The sequence below is a fragment of the Mytilus galloprovincialis genome, chromosome 9, assembly GCF_965363235.1.
Source record: "Mytilus galloprovincialis chromosome 9, xbMytGall1.hap1.1, whole genome shotgun sequence".
NCBI lineage: Eukaryota > Metazoa > Mollusca > Bivalvia > Mytilida > Mytilidae > Mytilus > Mytilus galloprovincialis.
The window spans coordinates 59,610,672-59,626,624 of NC_134846.1; the positions used below are offsets into that span (position 1 = coordinate 59,610,672).

At 31.4% G+C, this 15,953-nt stretch overlaps 1 protein-coding gene across 6 annotated transcripts in view; it reads left to right on the plus strand.

Annotated features, from left to right (window-relative positions):
• The window catches only part of LOC143045464 (uncharacterized), a 39,260-nt gene that overhangs the window by 9,259 nt on the left and 14,048 nt on the right, over positions 1–15,953 (plus strand). For 3 of the 6 annotated variants that reach the window (XM_076217982.1, XM_076217986.1, XM_076217984.1), the window contains exons 2-10: positions 951–1,046; positions 2,573–2,605; positions 6,621–6,796; positions 7,224–7,694; positions 10,827–10,850; positions 11,184–11,318; positions 12,029–12,269; positions 13,181–13,248; positions 14,222–14,316. In XM_076217982.1, coding sequence (XP_076074097.1) covers positions 951–1,046; positions 2,573–2,605; positions 6,621–6,796; positions 7,224–7,694; positions 10,827–10,850; positions 11,184–11,318; positions 12,029–12,269; positions 13,181–13,248; positions 14,222–14,316 — 1,339 coding nt within the window. Of the gene's footprint in view, positions 1–944; positions 1,047–2,317; positions 2,419–2,572; positions 2,606–3,142; positions 3,172–6,620; positions 6,797–7,223; positions 7,695–10,826; positions 10,851–11,183; positions 11,319–12,028; positions 12,270–13,180; positions 13,249–14,221; positions 14,317–15,953 lie in introns of those variants that run through there. The other 3 variants (XM_076217988.1, XM_076217983.1, XM_076217985.1) reach the window with 3 other exon arrangements.

The following is a 15,953-nucleotide window of genomic DNA, read 5'->3' on the forward strand; positions in this document are numbered from 1 at the left end:
CATAATGGACCAAAATAATATTTGTATTGATATCTTCATAATCATAAGAAACAGAAAATTCTTCACAACAAAATGTTTAAAAACCAATATCATGAATAGATCAATCTGACAATTCTTCTATTTATTAAAATCTTATTTGAACCCATAGTGAAATCCACATTTACATTATTTATAATTCAGTGAGTTTAAATTGAACTTTATAATTCAAAGAAGATTTTATTATTAATATGTTTATTGTTACAGATCACTGATCTTTCCATGACTTATTAAGACAAAGAAAAGTAATGTGAAATGTTTAATATGTGTGACCTTTTTTATTTATAAAACTATGATTTATTTGATTCATTCGTGTCATTATATGTGTTTATTTAAAAATGATACAAATTTGCATTTTAAAGTGGGCAGCTAGAAGTCAGATATATACATGATATATATGCTTTTTCCCCATGTCAATTAAAAGCTTGAGATTGAAGTAAAAATGTTAAAGTGCTTAAACTTTTAAAAACTGTTGATTAGACTTTAAAGATTTTGTAGATTTAATGATTCAAGGCTACATTAAAATGTTGAATGATTTGCCCTTTATTGCATTTCTCCACTCCATTTTTTAAAGAGTTTTTCAACATTGTTCAGGGTTTATCCACGTTTTGTTGCTAGAATTTTTTTTATCAAAGGTACATGTACATATATATTGGCCAAAACTTAAAAATCTATATTAAAATCTTCTGTTTTCCTTGAAATTTTGTGAAGTGTGATAGATAAAATAAGATTATGGAGAATTTCAAGTTTAAAAGGACGGAGGCTCCCCATGAATCAAACCTAATGTGCAAATAATGGACCTGTATAACTGGTTTGGTTTTGTGTGCACCACATTTACAATTTTACAGTAATTCATACAAAGAAAGTTTATTGTTTAAGATTTCACTGATGCCAATATTCTGTTTTAATTTCAGTTTATCAAGTAAAGAAGTCAGAACACCACCATACAGTTATAACAGAAATATACATTCCAAAGATACAGATTTTCTACAATATGATTATTTTGATTTGTAAGTAAACTTACAGCATGATCTTATTGCTTTATAAAATTGGAAGTAAAAAATGCTTCATCTTGCAATGATGAATCCTAAAAGACTACTTATTTTGCAGCATATTTTCTCCAAAATCATATTCACCACATTAAAAACTAAAAATGTATTTTGAATTTAAATAATTGTTTATGTCAAATCCAGCATATAATACAACTGTATGTAAAAAAATTATTTTGTTATTTGCAAATTTTATCCATTGTTTTCTTTGAAGTTTGGATAAAAGTAATTTTGGTGTCATGACAATAATGAATCCATTATGTTGTGTTAATTTTACAATGATATATACCTGAATCTGGAGATGTCAATGGGAACTTATTGCAATTATGTCAAATGAAATAAAAAAAAATACTATCCTGCAGTTTTTGTAGTGCATAGTAAAGTTAGTAAACTAAAGTTTAGTGTGATGTCCCCTTAATACCCATAAATGTCATTAATAAGCATGTCTTATGCATGTATCCCTACTCACTGAAGTGGGGGATATTGCAATCAACATGTGTTGGTTTGTTCAACTTAAACTTTTGTTACTGTGCTTCATATGAAAAGATTAAATATTTGGTCAGGAACTAAATTAATAATGTTAGTTGTGCAGTGTTAGCAATATTCGGATCCTCTAGACTGTCACTTTCTGATCGTGGATAATTTGAGCATGTACATGTACAAACTAAGCATGGACTTTTTTGTTACATATTACATGTGTTACTCAGCATCTGAATCCACTTGATTAGTTTAAATATTTATAATGTCATAAATGATAAGTTAACATGGTAAGAATGTGCAATCCCTCCTTATTTAAAAATACATGTACTTTAAATTTTTGGTAAATACCTCATAACATGTGGCAGTATATACGCTTTGCATTTTATGCTAAGCAGGATTCAAAGCTGAACGGTGAATTATTTTAGTGCTCCACTGGACAAGAATTGAACACAATCCATGTTGACTTTTCATTCCGATGATTTCGTTTACCTGTATTCATTTGATTAACATTAAACAATCAAGATTTAAGATATGAAAACTGTCCCATAAGTACTTTTGTATAACCGTGACATTTCATAAGTTTTTCTATACTTTTCTATCATCTCAATTGATGTTACACAATGAAATGCAAAATCCATAACAGTTTACTTTATTATTTCAACCATATAAACCCATTTACACGCTGATGAGAAAGTCTAGGCAATAATGTCAAAAGATAAATTAATTCATCCATAGCGATATGGAAATGCTGTCTGATTTTATGCTTGTACATAATCATTGGCTGTTTACAGTTTATAGGATGCCAAAAGGGCGGGTAAACACATTCTCTGCAGGGTTCAATTGAAATGCAAGCGTAAGTAAAAGCCACTATTTCTATATAGGTTATTTATACCTGGATTTGCATTCACAAACTATCAACATTCATTTCGTTTGATGTAGAAGAAGTTTCACTGATATACAGGTATGCAATGCTATGTGATGATTATATAATTACTTTCTATTTTTAGCATGAAGCCTACAGACTATACATATTCTAGAAGGTAAGCTGATTTTAATGTCTTTTACAAGTACATTGATTAGAACACCTGAGAAAAACATGTTTACTTATTCTGTTCATGCTCTGAAAGCTAAATTTGAATATTTCAGAATTTTTAAATGGTTTTTGGATTTAAATGTGTTCAAATTTTAAAAACAGATTTTATAAAAGATAAAGCTATAAATTTGAACAATCACATCAAGTGTTTTTGAAATGTCAAGATTTTTTCACAGCATGCTGGTGATAATTTGACCAGATTTAATATGGCTTATGATTTAGATATAAACAAAGAATTGAAGATATTGATACATATAATTTAAAAATCAACACATTTCGATATTAAAAATTGTTACTTTTCAATGGAAAGGTGTGGGAGAAAATCAATTTTTATCACCTACTCTGCATGTGACCTTGACCTCAAATGTGTCATTCACATCATCTCTTTGATGTATAAAAAATAGAAAGTTGAAAAGGAAGTTACATCACTGTGTATAATGAACGCATGTTTGAATGTTATGTTTAAAAGTTAGCGTTACTTTAGTACAGATGAGGACAATGAAGTAAAGTCAGGTATTGTATTGATTCTGATTTGTGATCTATGGATTACGTATGTTTAATCGATCTGTCTATTACTATTCGAGAATGAGATTATATTTAAAGTTGAGCATGTGTTTTTTTAACTGTTGATTGATCTTTCTATAACTTTTATGAATTTAACCTTTGTATTAGTAACGATACATGTGTATTATATGATCCTGTCTGGAATGTTTAACGGGCCTTTTGTTACTCTGTAATGATTTGAATTATGATATTATCTCATTCATTCTTTATTGACACAAGTTTTTAAGTCTTTATGAATGAGTTATTTAAATCTCTGTTCACACTGTAGAATGGTATGAGTATTCTTAAATCTTTGTTATGAAAGGCACATCATCTTTGATTGATGAGTACAATATGTTACATGTATATATATAAATTGACATGCTTGCCAACTACAGAAGGAAATCTGCCAGGTTTTTTGTCTTGTTGAATTATTTATATCATATAAAATGTATTTACTCTAGGTTTTCTAGGAACTGAACTTAGTATATATGCTGAATCTGCTGTCCTTTCACCTTCTGGTTAGATACATAGGGTCCACAGAATGACAATGCTTTATCATGTTTATAAATGTGTCTATATAATAGAAATAAAAAGTGGACAATCAAGTATTTACAAAAATAGTTCAAGGAATTGTTGATATGCATGTCCCAAGCAAATCAGATTAATTCTTATACAATTAAGAAATTGGTGTGACAGATTGGTAAATTTTGTTAAATTGTTGACAGATTCCTCTGTTTAAACATTTAGATCATAAAACCCCATTGATACTTGTTGATAACTGAAGTCTTTATACCTCCTATCTCCTTCTTTTTGACAAAGAGGTCATTTTACCTTACAGATTTGCAGTTTTCCTGAAGGGAGTATTAAGTTGATAAAAATAGTCCTCTAGATAGTTCTTAAATATAAATTTTAACACTTTGCATTTTCTGATATAATTAGACATTTATTTGTATCATCTACATGTAGATAAGATTGATGGGAAATAATGTACCATACTCGTCGTCTCGTCCATGTAAATATTACAGTAGTCTCCGTTATATATGTTTGTACTTAAAGTTTTGGCAGCACACAGAATAAACCAAAAAATGTTCTGAACATGAACTAAAACATGTTGTCGTAATGTCCATTAAAACTCTAAAATTTTTAAATAACAGTTGCTTTTGTCAAATTTTATCTAACGTTTATATGCTTAATTGGTCTCAATCTTTTTATTTAATAGAAAAAGGATTTAAAAAACGAAAATAAAAATTTAAACACTAGGTTGTTTCCTAAGAGATTTTACATTATGATGTAAAATGTTGGATTCACTCCCCCTGCAGCTTGCAATAACTTTTCAAACAACAAAGTTTCACAAACACAGGTATATATTTAGGACAAATTTAAATTTGTACTTAGTATTGTAACTATATACCTAGGTAATAATTGAAGCATGTTATATTGTAATTTCACCTTGGGACATTTAGGATTCTCTGTGTTTCAGCTTTCACATATGACAGGTAAAAACTTAGCATATTTAACGGACATTAGTGGACACAAATGACCATAGATTAGAGGGTACAAATATCTGAATTATTTCATTTTTACGGCTTTTAATATGTCATTATATTACCAAATGGGAAAGCTGGAGATGAACCTGGACTCAAATAAGCTTGATCCTCACAGATACTTCAATGAATTTATATATTTAATTTTTTTATGTATATTTGAAGTACAAATTATTTTAAAAGATCAAAGCTATCTATAATGGGTTATTAAATTTCAATGGTCCAAGTAAGAGGCTTAAAAATTAAATACTCCATGAGAATTTATTTGCTTTTCATGCCAGGTATATTGAGGTCATGTAATGCCCTGAAAAATATAAAGTTTAACCTACATGTATAACATTATTTTAAACAAAACTCCAAAGGCATAATAGTCAACAAATTTATTCATGGGAAGTTGGGGAGGGGGAGGGTATCAGCCTGTCAGGATAACAATTCACATTAAAAAATGATCATTTGTTGTTCTCCAGTTTGTCCCTTTGTTTTGTCTCCTCATTCAACCTTTGTATCTGCAACAACTCCCCAATTAAAAATTATTGCATCTTTTTTAAAATCAAAACCATATAATGTCATTTAGCACCTGTTATGTTGTTTTTGATATACATTATTATTAGAGTGTCCCTAAAACAAATCATAGTCAAGTGGGGGAGGAATTCCAAGGTCAGGTATCAGATTTAGAGATTTGCTCACAGTAAATGGATCTCTAGTTCATCTTAATATTTGCTAGAAGTGCTGTAACCATAAATTATTAAAAAGACAAACAAGTCCTGTACATAGGTGGTACTATTGCATAATCCAAGATAACAGCTTCATGTCTTTGAAGGACCATGATACATAAAATATCATGTACTTAAAGAATGAATAAGATGGGCATAATAAATTTTACTGGTACTTAATAAAAAAAAAGGCCAATAAGTGCAAGATTGTAGATAATAACATATATCTGTTTAAAATTTACATAACACTAAACTATTAAACTCGTAAAAGTATACTTTCTCATTTGGTTTTCTGCCAGATGTTAAATAATAAACAATTGTATAACATGTACATTTGTATGTGTATAAGTACACATTTTTAGAATTTCCTGAGGGAGTAAACCAAATTAGAATACTGACATATCAAACACCTTATTGTTTTATCTTCTTAATGACCACTTAATCTAGTATCACTCCCTGATATAATGGGAAGAGACAGACTTTTATCATTTTGAAAGGGAGTTACAGTATATAACTTAACGGAAATTCAGTTCCTTTGCAGAATGTTGAAAATGATTTAATACATATTTGTTTAACGATCAGCTGAAGGACATTTCTGGGTGCGAGAGTTTCTCGCTGCATTGAAGACCTATTGGTGGCCTTTGGCTGTTGTCTGCTCTATGGTCGGGTTCTTGTCTCTTTGACACATTCCCCATTTCCATTCTCATTTTTGTGACCAAGACGACAACTTTGTATTTTAATAAAAAAAAAAATATGATATTACATATATTAATCTGAAATTTTTAAGTTTTATCTGCTTAAGTAATACTGAACAAATTCAGTGCAGTTTTTAGAGATTCATTTATAAATAAAAGATCAAATTACATGAGCAATATACTGGTATGTTTTTACGGTTCAGAGGACCCTTTGTATATTATAGTTATTTGTAATCAACAGGTGGTTACACTTTATTAAATGTTTGTAGAAAAACATAAATATTTTGCCAATTATACAAGAAATACTTCATTATTTAGATAAACTTTTGCTAGTACACATATTAAGTGGTTTGAGAACGTTACCATCTTTATGAAAACAGCAAAGAACCAATTTTATCTTTGCCATAAGTTGACTCTTTATACTTTAATGCTGTATGTATATTGAGGATCAATTTCTTTTGTAGCCCTAGCTATAGACGTAAAGTCAGCAGCGAGCATTACCAGATGCCTAACATGAAAAGGAGGCAGTTAAAAGAGGCGTATGAGAAGATGGATGACTACAGTTCAGACGAAGAAGAGGAAGGAGAAGAGGAGGAACTATCTTATTTTACAGACGAAGAAATTATTAGTACAAGAACAAGTAAGTGTTTTCCTAAACAAATTGCCCTGCCGTAGTGGCGTGGGGTATTTAGATTTACCTTTGTCTGTCTATAATTTTCTAAATGGATGGGTCTCATATGGGAGTAAGCGTGATGCTGGATTGGGTGATTATTTGTAAACGTGACACATGAAGGAAAAAAATGTTTTGTATGAAAACGGAAAATGCAGTTGGAAGGGACATGTAAATTACAATTGTAACGGTATTATAAAAATTAATAACAATGATAAGTGGGATAATGGGTTTTGACAAAAAAGATAAGGGGGAGTCTGGATCAGACCCACCCCCTTAAATGAGACCCCCTTAATGCTCTTGAAAGAATGAGTATTGACAAACTTAGTCTTATGTCATGAAATAAAAAGACAAAATGTAAATATATATATTGATATAAGTTTCTTTCTGATTTCAGTATTGAAAAATGGAATGTTGCTTAGATCTGGACACAAATTAAAAAATAAAGAGACGTTTATGGAGAAAATGAAATTACGGAGATCAATGATGTCCGGGAATGAATATGAGCCTTTGAACAAAACTAATACTGGTACTGATGTTCGATCTAGAAACAGAAGATCACTTAACACTACAAATAAGTATAGTTCATATATGGGAGGATCAGCATCAAACAGTCGAGGGACAACTATGGAGTTAAACAGTCGAGGGACAACTATGGAGTTAAACAATCGAGGGACAGCTATGGAGTCAAATAGTAGAGGTGGTAGAGGTCAGGAGTTAAATAGTAGAGGTGGTGGTAGAGGTCATACAAATCATTCCACAGATATAACAAGAAAAACCTTAATAGAAGAATTGGAAAAAGGAATGAAAGAAACACTATTAACGAAGAAAAAGAAGAAAAAGGCAGCTGTTATCAACCATATGTATGGTAGGTTTGTACAATAGTGTGGGCGATTTACAGTTTGTAACATGAATGGTAAATTTTCCTTTGACCTTTTGGTGAGTTAACTCGGTAATTTTTAGTAGAGTGCGTTAACTGAATGATTTTTTAGTTATATCACTCTCCAATCCCGCCGTAGAGAACTTCACGTTTGAAAAGCAAAGAATGGGAGGAGCTTAAACCAGTGCATTAACTTCCATCTCAAAAGTTGTTAATGCACAGTCTAGCTCTGCCTGCTTGGGGTAGTAATAAGGGTGCAACCATTTGAACTCCAAGGGGGCTATGTCTTTTTTAGCTCACCTGGCCCGAAGGGCCAAGTGAGCTATTCCCATCACTTTGCGTCCGGCGTCCGTCGTCGTCGTCCGTCGTCGTTAACTTTTACAAAAATCTTCTCCTCTGAAACTACTGGGCCAAATCAAACCAAACTTGGCCACAATCATCATTAGGGTATTTAGTTTAAAAAATGTGTGGCGTGACCCGGTCAACCAACCAAGATGGCCGCCACGGCTAAAAATAGAACATAGGGGTAAAATGCAGTTTTTGGCTTATAACTCAAAAACCAAAGCATTTAGAGCAAATCTGACATGGGGTAAAAATGTTTATCAGGTCAAGATCTATCTGCCCTGAAATTTTCAGATGAATCGGTCAATCGGTTGTTGGGTTGCTGCCCCTGAATTGGTAATTTTGAGGAAATTTTGCTGTTTTTGGTTATTATCTTGAATATTATTATAGATAGAGGTAAACTGTAAACAGCAATAATGTTCAGCAAAGTAAGATCTACAAATAAGTCAACATGACCAAAATGGTCAGTTGACCCGTTTAGGAGTTATTGCCCTTTATAGTCAATTTTTAACCATTTTTCGTTAATTAAAGTAATCTTTTACAAAAATCTTCTCCTCTGAAACTACTGGGCCAAATTAATCCAAACTTGGCCACAATCATCTTTGGGGTATCTAGTTTAAAAAATGTGTGGCATGACCTGGTCAACCAACCAAGATGGCCGCCACGGCTAAAAATAGAACAAAGGGGTAAAATGCAGTTTTTGGCTTATAACTCAAAAACCAAAGCATTTTGAGGAAATCTGACATGGGGATAAAAATGTTTATCAGGTCAAGATCTATCTGCCCTGAAATTTTCAGATGAATCGGTCAATCGGTTGTTGGGTTGCTGCCCCTGAATTGGTAATTTTGAGGAAATTTTGCTGTTTTTGGTTATTATCTTGAATATTATTATAGATAGAGATAAACTGTAAACAGCAATAATGTTCAGCAAAGTAAGATCTACAAATAAGTCAACATGACCAAAATGGTCAGTTGACCCGTTTAGGAGTTATTGCCCTTTATAGTCAATTTTTAACCATTTTTCGTAAATTAAAGTAATCTTTTACAAAAATCTTCTCCTCTGAAACTACTGGGTCAAATTAATCCAAACTTGGCCACAATCATCTTTGGGGTATCTAGTTTAAAAAATGTGTGGCATGACCTGGTCAACCAACCAAGATGGCCGCCACCGCTAAAAATAGAACATAGGGGTAAAATGCAGTTTTTGGCTTATAACTCAAAAACCAAAGCATTTTGAGGAAATCTGACAGGAATAAAAATGTTTATCAGGTCAAGATCTATCTGCCCTGAAATTTTCAGATGAATCGGTCAATCGGTTGTTGGGTTGCTGCCCCTGAGTTGGTAATTTTGAGGAAATTTTGCTGTTTTTGGTTATTATCTTGAATATTATTATAGATAGAGATAAATTGTAAACAGCAATAATGTTCAGCAAAGTAAGATCTACAAATAAGTCAACATGACCAAAATGGTCAGTTGACCCCTTAAGGAGTTATTGCCCTTTATAGTCAATTTTTAACAATTTTCATTAATTTGGTAAATTTATGTAAATTTTTACCAAATATAGTTCTCTGTTACTAATGGGCAAAGTTCATTATAGATATAATTGTAAGAAGCAAAATCGTTCAGTAAAGAAAGAACTTCAAACACATCACCATCACCAAAATACAATTTTGTCATGAATCCATTTGTGTCCTATGTTTAATATGCACATAGACCAAGGTGAGCGACACAGGCTCTTTAGAGCCTCTAGTTTTGTCTCATTAGAAATTTGTTTTTGCACAAAGCGCGATCAATCTTATTTAGTTTTTCAAAGCTATCAATCAAATTATTTTTTTCAATATTTAACACTATAAGGTATGGGGAAAATATGGATTCAGAATTTTTTTGTGTCATCTGCTTGACCAGAATAATTCTAACTCTTCATCAAATTGGGGATCATAATATCTTTTCAGAAGAATAGAAAACATATGTTTCCTTTTTATCACAACGTCCTTTGAAACTACAAGTCTTTTTTATGTTTTGATGGCAAACAATCATAGAATAAAATTTTGTGTTTGTTGAACTTAATGATTTTTTTTTTGGAATTTATACATGTTATACGCTGATATGAAAAATCATTTTGATTTTCAATGAATGTTTTAATTGTTGCTTTTGATAAAGTGTGCATGAAATGAAATGAAATTGAATATCACAAACTATAAAGAAACCTCCTATTTAGTTGTTAATTTTAATTTTCAGATTTGTTTATCTGGCTTTCTGTTTAAAAGATGTGATTTAATTTAACAGAGTACATTTGTACATGGCAGCCATATTTTGCAGTATTTATTGATTAATCATAAAAATATTGCTACAACCATTAAACATCCATTCATAAAGTTTGACTTTTTAAAAGTTTGCAGTTAATTGGAAATGGGGAAATATGCTTGTGACTATTATTAGAACAGGGAAGTTAAATATGGGATGCATGTCTTAACCAGGGTCACTTATAAACAATTGATTTTGTGCAATTATGAATTATGTTCTACATTCAATTTCTAAAGGGATACTATGTGCATGAAAAAAATTAAAAGATATTTTTATATATATCAATTAGTTATGGTAGTTGACATAGCATGTTGAATATGATGATAGTCACTTGAAGACACTCTAAAGATTATACTGGTAAGTTCAGCTGAAAATTTAAATCTCCTTTGTATTAAGAATAAGTTACCCATTAAAATTTAGATTAAAGTCAGGGATAATTGATAACTTTTATGTAATTTTATATTTTTCTTTCCAGGTTTGGATTCTGAAGAATCGTCAGGTCAGTTGTGTTTGTATATGTTAAATAATATAAAGAATAAGGAAATGCAAGCACAATTTTTGAAAGAAGAATGAAAAAGACTTATCATCACAAATGATTATGAAGGTCACATGATATTTGATATTGAACTGAGAATACATCGTACTTAAACTCAAGATGGACATACTAACAACTATATTATATTCAGAAGATTTTTTTTACATCTTATTCATTATCAAAATTTTTCTTTAAAAAAAGATTTGTCCAAAGATGTAATTTGATGGCTATATATAGAAATGTAAAACAAGCAAAACGTAAAGTGTTTAACTTTCAATACTATCCATTTTCTTACAGAATCTGAATGGTCATTAATGAATTCAGCCTCGAACTCAGCCTCTACAGAGAACAACAGTAAATACTTTCTGAAAGGTCAAAGTTCATCTGACAGTGAAACCAGCGTTACCTCAACTGTAGTCACAACCATAATAGGTATATTTCATGTCCTTAATATTTTGAAAAGAGACTTTCACTTGGATGTAGAATACATTTATGAATGCATATAATAAGCAACCACTTAATATAAAAAAATGTATCATGAATAATGAAAATTTTAAACATAGATGTTGATGATTGATGGCTGCTTAACATCCCGGGGCAAATTAAATGTGTATTCAGGACGAGACCAACTTTATGTTATATGGAAGTCCATTGTACATGTATTAGACTTACATGCCTAGCTTGATTTTTAACCTTCTACAAGGTTACTGTCTGCATAAAAACATGTCACCCTATCTGGACTCATTATTCTTGATCTCAGCAGGCCAGTCTTTGCTCTTACTCATCAATTGTGGATAGAAGAAGAGAAGCTGCTATTTCAAATTTAAAGTCTATTGTTTGACCTGGCTGGGGTTCGAACCCACAACCTCTCGCACTTGAATTGAACATGAGACCACAAGACCGTCTAGGCGGTTTTAATGATTGATATTTCATAAATGTTAAACAAGTAAACCTGGATTTAGAATTATTGTAAATACTATACAGGGAGTAAGGTCTGTAAGGACTTAGAGGACTAATTAAAATAAACTCAAAATCTACACATCTAAAAAAATAAAATTACTGATTTTTACTAATAGTGGAAACACCGTAATAAATTCACTTTGATTGTATATGTTCATCTCATAACCTTTTGTATCTTTTAGAATCAGTATCATACATAGCCAGTCCCATAGTGACACCAGTGTGGAATACAGTGGGACGACCTGCGTCAATGGTTTTATGGACTGCTGTTTCATCAATTTTAAGTGTATTACATTTAGTGTTGTGGACTTCATCAGGACAATATTTATATTCATTAGGAAAAACTGTATCAAATACATCATGGAACTTAGTGCAATATTTTATCATGCATTTCATTCTATTGGATACATGGATATTAAAAAGGTGTGTATAGTAATTTCCTGAACAGAGTCTTCCAGTTTTTAATGCAGATGTAAATTGACAATAATTCTTCTCTTCATAAAACATTAAAGCACCATCTTTAATTACAAAACAGGAAAAATCACCCAAAAAGCTTTTGTGTTTATAATATTGAATTGCAACCTTATTGGTGCGAAGCAGTGCAAAATAGAAGATACATTCAAACAAAAAAATTGATTACATCTTTAAAGAATTTATTCAATACTTGCCAGATAAATTCTTTGTATGTGTATGAGGTAATCTTTGATGGTATAACATCAAATCTACTATTTGTGTGTCATAACTAAGGATTAAGCCACCATATTGAATTGATTGAATCAACAAATGTTTTACATTACTACAATATAATCGAAAATTAATAACTACCTCAAAAAATGTATTTTGTGTGAAATTATCCGAAATTTTTAATTTTTACATTTGAATGGATATATGATGTCATGTTCTTTAATTTGCCAAAATCCTTTGCTGAAATTTGATTAAATGTTAGATTACTAAAAACAGAATCAAGCTCTGATGTATTGTATGCTACATATTGCCAATAAAACTACAATTGCAATTGTAAATTCCCAATTGACAGGAGCAACTCTTCAACAACAATAGGGGGCTTCTGTTGCCCAGTGGTTTGAGTATTGGAACTACTTTATCAATAGCTAGTTAACACTTAGTTTGTGAGTTCAAATCCTGCATTTTACAGGTGCACTCGACTCCAATCTTAATTGACTGGGATAGTCTGTTTTCTTACTGAAGACCAGTCCTTCTCTACCATGTCTGACCGCCACAAAAAGCCCAATATTGTTGAACGTTGGTTTACACTCAAATCCATCAACTTTAACACTAATATTCCTTTATTGCATTAAATGTTGAATATTTTTCAGGAGGAAGACCTCAGCATGTTGTTTATGTTTACCATTGTTATTGTTGCTACCTCTCTTATTTATTGCCAGTAAGTATGATCACAAATATGTTTCATCTCATCTTACTTATTAACCATTTCGCCGATGAGTCCCGTTTTACTGGGATCAGAAAACCTCTTCTATATTTCCAGCTCAAAACAGTGCAAACACAAGTTATCTTTCTTTGTTGAATATCTGGATTAATGTGTAAAAATGGCGCTTCCATTTGTTGAAAACCGTGTCAAAATCAGAGGAAATTTACAGAATTTACGAGAAATTGAAATGATGGAACAATTTTTTGAAAGAATATGGAAGATTTGAAGCCAAACTAGTATATTTTTTTTATATAAAATGTTGTTTTATGTACAAAACACTTGGAATGGACATTGTTCAGTGTAAGGAATTTGTACAGCCTTATTTAATTTTTTTTAATTTTGCCGTTTTAAGTTAAAAAATTACTATTTTGGATCAAAGAGCAGAATTGTGAGACTATCACCTAGATATGCCGAAAATTTGAATATTTTATGAAGAAAAAATTATCAAAACATAAACAAAACTGTTAACATTGTGATAGTGAATGAACACGATGAAATAAATACACAAATAACTACAGACAAGTTTTTATTGACATTTATTATGAAGATCTCCCACTTGATTAATAGTAGCCATCGTCTAAGAGTAGCTTCTGTCTGGGCAGCTAATGATGAAAGGGTTAAAATAAAGTATCTAAAGTAGTATTGTACATGTAAGTACTACATGTACTATCTCTCACCTAATTTGAATAAGATGTAAAAAAAAAAATGAGGTAAGTGCTTTTTTCATTCTCTATATTCTGCATGTCCTATTGGGCTTTATTATCAAAATAAGACCTTTTGTGTAAGTTGCAATTTGCAAGTACTAATAAGTTTTCACACTTTATTTTGAAGAATAACTTTATAACTACATAAGTTCCATGTAATGCTCTCATTGTTTAAAATATTAGCTTCATTAAATATTTGTTTTAATTGAAAACTGATTTTATAGGTAGAAGTGTGTTGCCGTTATTATCAGAATCATCAGAATCATCATGGTTATCAATATTTGCTACATCATCAAACAGGGTCATCAAAATTGCAGATGTAAGTTTTCATTCTAAATGTACAACAATTTAATTCTTATCATAGAAAAACAGGAAACATTATTTTGACAGTATGCAATTTTATTACCATGATTACAGACTTATTTTGTATTCTAGATGTACGATAAACTTTTTTTCTAATTATTGAAGGCTGTACGGTTTATACCTACTATTGCTTACAGCCACTTCATTTTAACTTTGCTGGATAGTTGTCTCATTATACCCCCGCTTTAAAAAAGGGGGGGTATACTGTTTTACCTCAGTCTGTCAGTCTGTCCGTCAGTCCGTCCATCAGTCCGTCCGTCAGTCAGTCCGTCCCATGAAACTTTCGTCACATTTTTCTCAGGAACTACACATACACCCTTTCTGTAATTTGGTATCAACATTTATATATGTCAGCCATACCGTGTGATGCGTTTTCAGATTCATCACTTGACAACTTCCTGTTTACCGAACACTTGTCTGATTTTACACATGATAGCCAAGTTGAAAATTTTCGTCACATTTTTCTCAGGAACTACAATACAAGGATTTCTGAAATTTGGTTTCAGGATTTATATAAGTCAGCTTTACCGTGTGATGCGTTTTCAGATTCATCACTCGACAACTTCCTGTTTACCGAACACTTGTATGATTTTACACATGATAGCCAAGTTGAAAATTTTCGTCACATTTTTCTCAGGAACTACAATACAAGGATTTCTGAAATTTGGTTTCAGGATTTATATAAGTCAGCTTTACTGTGTGATGCGTTTTCAGATTCATCACTCGACAACTTCCTGTTTACCGAACACTTGCATATTTTTACACTATTAATATTATCCACTTGCGGCGGGGGTATCATCAGTGATCAGTAGCTCGCAGTTTCACTTGTTTGGTAATCGTACAATATTTCTTTATTTTTAAACTGATTATGACATCATATCTCTATTCCCTTTGTGTCATATAAAAATAAAAAGATGTGGTATGATTGGAAATCCGAAAACTCTCCACAAGAGACCAATTGTCACAGAAATTAATAACCATAGGTCAGCATACAGCCTTCAATAATGAATAAAACCCACACCACATAGTCAGTCTATTATGTGTCTATAGTAACTGTCATGCCACAAAAAGTGGAATTTCTAAATCGGCCTTTCAGACCTTCATAAAACATGTTTTCTTTTATACCCCCCTTTAAAAAAGTTATACTCCTGGTTTAAAAAAGTGGAGGTATACTATTTTACCTCTGTCTGTCAGTCCATCCATCCATCCATCAGTCCGTCCTCTGTCCCATGAATATTTTTGTCGCATCTTTCTCAGAAACTACATTACAAGGATTTCTGAAATTTGTTTTCAGGGATTATATGAGGTAGTTATACAGTGTGATGCGTTTTCAGATTCATCTCTCAACAACTTCCTGTTTACCGAAAACTAGTATCATTTTACACATGCATAGCCAAGTTGAAAATTTTCGTCACATTTTTCTCAGGAACTAATGTATACAAATATTTTTGAGATTTGGTTTCAGTGTTGATATAAGTGACTTTACTGTGTGATGCGTTTTCAGATTTATCACTCAACATCTTCCTGTTTACCGAAAACTTGTATCGTTTTACACAGATAGCCAAGTTGAAAATTTTGGTCACATTTTTCTCA